Source organism: Sinocyclocheilus rhinocerous, unplaced genomic scaffold, assembly GCF_001515625.1.
Source record: "Sinocyclocheilus rhinocerous isolate Xijiao unplaced genomic scaffold, SAMN03320098_v1.1 scaffold153, whole genome shotgun sequence".
Classification (NCBI taxonomy): domain Eukaryota; kingdom Metazoa; phylum Chordata; class Actinopteri; order Cypriniformes; family Cyprinidae; genus Sinocyclocheilus; species Sinocyclocheilus rhinocerous.
Genome location: NW_015660878.1, coordinates 610370 through 613344, shown reverse-complemented (window position 1 = coordinate 613344; position 2975 = coordinate 610370). Strand labels below are relative to the sequence as shown.

Sequence of the window (2975 nt, the reverse complement as noted above, 5' to 3'; positions counted from 1 at the left end):
GTTTAAAATAAACTAGGATTAATCATTGATCCACAAGACTCCAAAGTATTAACCTGATAACTTTACACTATTACAAGAAAAGAAAGCAGTAGAAAGGAGCAATGGGCTGCCTTTGGTCCAAGTAGGCTGTCTATAGCCTACGTGAACTTACGCAATAACTAAACTCGACTATTTCAGATTTCAAAGCACTGACAAGCACTTGCACTAATGTTGATATTTTGCATTATCACAATGACTCTGCATTAAATAGAGGGCTGCTATCTACTTGAGGGTGCAAAGACCAGTTTGGGAGACATTACAAAATAAGGTCAAAGTTAATTTATGAAATGCAAAACAGTGCAGAATGCAACATTTCTGATGTTTCATGTGTGTGTGTGTGTGTGTGTGTGTGTGTGTGTGTGTTTTATATTGGTTTTAGTGTTTATTAAATAGACTAACATAATGCACAACTTACACATGCAGTGTGACAATACTGGTGCATGTTGTCACAAAAGAGCAATGTGTGTTCAATCAACTGTATTTTTTTTTCCTGTGCCATATTTTTAGAAATAGCTTTAAGATTTGTGCTTAAGGAGTTAACAAACTCAACCCGAGAGAGATTGGCGATTGCATTAACTTTTGATAGGCTATAGGCCTATTTAATAATTAATTTCCTGAACCTTGCTATATGCGCTACTGTTTAAACTACAGCGACGTCCCCGAGGAACTCTAGACCTCCGTGTGAATATTGCGCAAAAATCCCGTTGCATTAGAATAGCAGTTCGCTCAACTGGTGTTATTCTGACACGACCACCACCTCACGTTAGTACAGGAGTGAAACGCTGTGAAACCGAGTGGCGTCAAAAAGGTGAGAAACGCATCAAAACGCTAATATTGCAGCTTAGACGTCTCTTTAACTTCCTGCTCTTGTACTTTTGTTTGTTTCTTGTTAATATTAAGGCTATATGAAGCGCCTTGTCGTACATTTTTGACATTCCAAAGAGACCGCCTTGGGCGTCTTAGTTCGCTCTATTGTTTCCTTTATAGCTACTCTTAAACAAACAAACCGACAAACGTATTCACAAACTATATATGATGTAACAATATTAAACATCCGTAATTTAAAATCCTTTAAATTGTGCGACATAATCAGTATTAAATGAGATATTTTGCTCTGTTCATGTAGGCTACCTCAGCTATACTAAATCCAGTTTTAAAAGGACAAACTGCCATACGCCTGTTTTAAAGAAATATTTGCCTATAACTGTCTTTGTGGATTTTTTGTCCATTTTCGGTAAAGAAAGTTCTATAAATACCACATCGTTTTTAATTTGGAGCTAGGCTGTGATACTGACAAGGTGCTGGAAAATCCAGTTTAAACTGGTAGCTGTTTTGGAACATGTTTTTTTTAACTAGTTCAAGCTGGGATACATTGGCCAAATTGGTTTGGTTGGGCAATAGGAGTGGTGATAGGAGATATTTCGTATCACATTAACCAGTATGTGATATTGCTTTTGTAAGATTTTGTGTATTATTCTTTATATCAAACTAAAGAAAGAAATCGTCTTTATATTTTTGATGTAATTATTTATGTTTGCTATTTGTTGTTTCCCATTTGTATTCACTGCTGTTTGAATAAAGATGGCAGAAGTTGTACACATGATTGACAGCGAGGTTTTCCTGGCCTTCTCCACATATGCAACCATAGTCGTCCTCAAAATGATGCTCATGAGCTTCATGACCTCATATTTTCGCTTGACAAAACAGGTACGCTATTTATTGTGCTCAATTTACTGCTTGTGCAACATGCATTCTATATTTTTCAGTATTTTTCAATGGGCTGTCAAGCACTTATTTTCTCAAATTTAATGGCTCCTCTTTTAGGTTTTTTCAAACTTGGAGGACACCACCTTGGTGAAGACCACAGAAGACAGGAAGAGGCTGGTCAGGGTTGATCCGGATGTGGAAAGAGTGCGACGGTAAACATATTTGGTTTTATGTGAGCAATGAAGGTGATACTGATATTGTCTCTTTTTCTGATGCCTTTGCTCTTGAATCACAGGTGCCATCTAAATGACCTGGAAAACATTGTTCCCTTTGTGGTGATCGGTCTCCTGTATGCACTCACGGGGCCAGATCTCTCCACGGCTCTGTTGCACTTCCGGGTGTTTGTAGGGTCACGTTTCGTCCACACAGTGGCCTATGTGATGGCTCTGCCCCAGCCTACCAGAGGTCTGACCTTTGGTGTGGGGCTGTTCACAACTTTTTCTATGGCTTACCGGGTGCTCACCACAGCGCTTTTTCTCTAATGGATAGCATTCACTTCATTTAAAACCATTTAGTTTGAGTTTTCTACAATGTTGCGTGAAAGAAATGTGTTGAGGAACCAATTATAATGCTGTTTTTGTGTTTTCTAATGGCTTTCAGTACCACAGTCCCATGAATGCACTTTATAGTGTGAATGAAAACTAAACATATGGCCTAATACTGCTGATAATATTTAATTAATGTAATCTTAACTCCTGACACACATTTCAGGATGAGTCTAAAACTTTGACCCGTACTGTACACTGTGAACAGACATTTGATTTTTGTTACTTATTAATCACGATAAGACTTTGAGCAACAACTTTGGATTGTGTCAGTTATTAAGGCCTATTCAAGTTTGTGTGCATTTAACAGTGTTACAGTAGTTGTGAAGACAAGCAAAGGAAAATTTTTAATTTGCGAAGTACCAACTTGGAATTTTAATGTTCATTTTCAGCAGGTTTAAAGAAATTATGAACAATAGCAAAATGTTTATAAATGGATTAAATAAAGTTTGAAAATAAAAAATAAGAATGTTTCTGACAATGCTTTTACAGTTGCAAGTGTGCAAAAAAACAGTGCATGTTTTGTCCACTAGAGAGAGCTATTTGAAAGCCCAAGTGGTACCAATGTTAAGTCCAATGTTTGTCTAATGCTCATGAAGCACCTCTTTATTTGTTTCTAACGCA

General features: G+C 37.2%; 1 protein-coding gene across 2 annotated transcripts; it reads left to right on the top strand.

Annotated features, from left to right (window-relative positions):
- Positions 1-622: 622 nt before the first annotated feature.
- LOC107725525 (microsomal glutathione S-transferase 1-like) lies at positions 623-2767 on the top strand. 2 transcript variants are annotated; one of them, XM_016534801.1, is made up of 4 exons: positions 623-847; positions 1609-1746; positions 1864-1958; positions 2042-2767. In XM_016534801.1, the coding sequence occupies exons 2-4, from the start codon at positions 1621-1623 to the stop codon at positions 2286-2288; spliced, it is 468 nt and encodes a 155-aa protein (XP_016390287.1). In that variant the 5' UTR covers positions 623-847; positions 1609-1620; the 3' UTR covers positions 2289-2767. The 2 variants fall into 2 exon arrangements, with proteins under 2 accessions (XP_016390287.1, XP_016390286.1); XM_016534800.1 differs by having other exon boundaries at positions 646-847; positions 1621-1746.
- Positions 2768-2975: the final 208 nt, after the last annotated feature.

Excerpts from the sequence above, each read along its gene's own strand:
- LOC107725525 (XM_016534801.1), top strand. The coding sequence starts at position 1,621 with ATGGCAGAAGTTGTACACATGATTGACAGCGAGGTTTTCCTGGCCTTC. Across the intron at positions 1,747-1,863 it reads ATTTTCGCTTGACAAAACAG|GTTTTTTCAAACTTGGAGGA; the intron begins GTACGCTATTTA and ends CTCCTCTTTTAG. Across the intron at positions 1,959-2,041 it reads GATGTGGAAAGAGTGCGACG|GTGCCATCTAAATGACCTGG; the intron begins GTAAACATATTT and ends CTTGAATCACAG.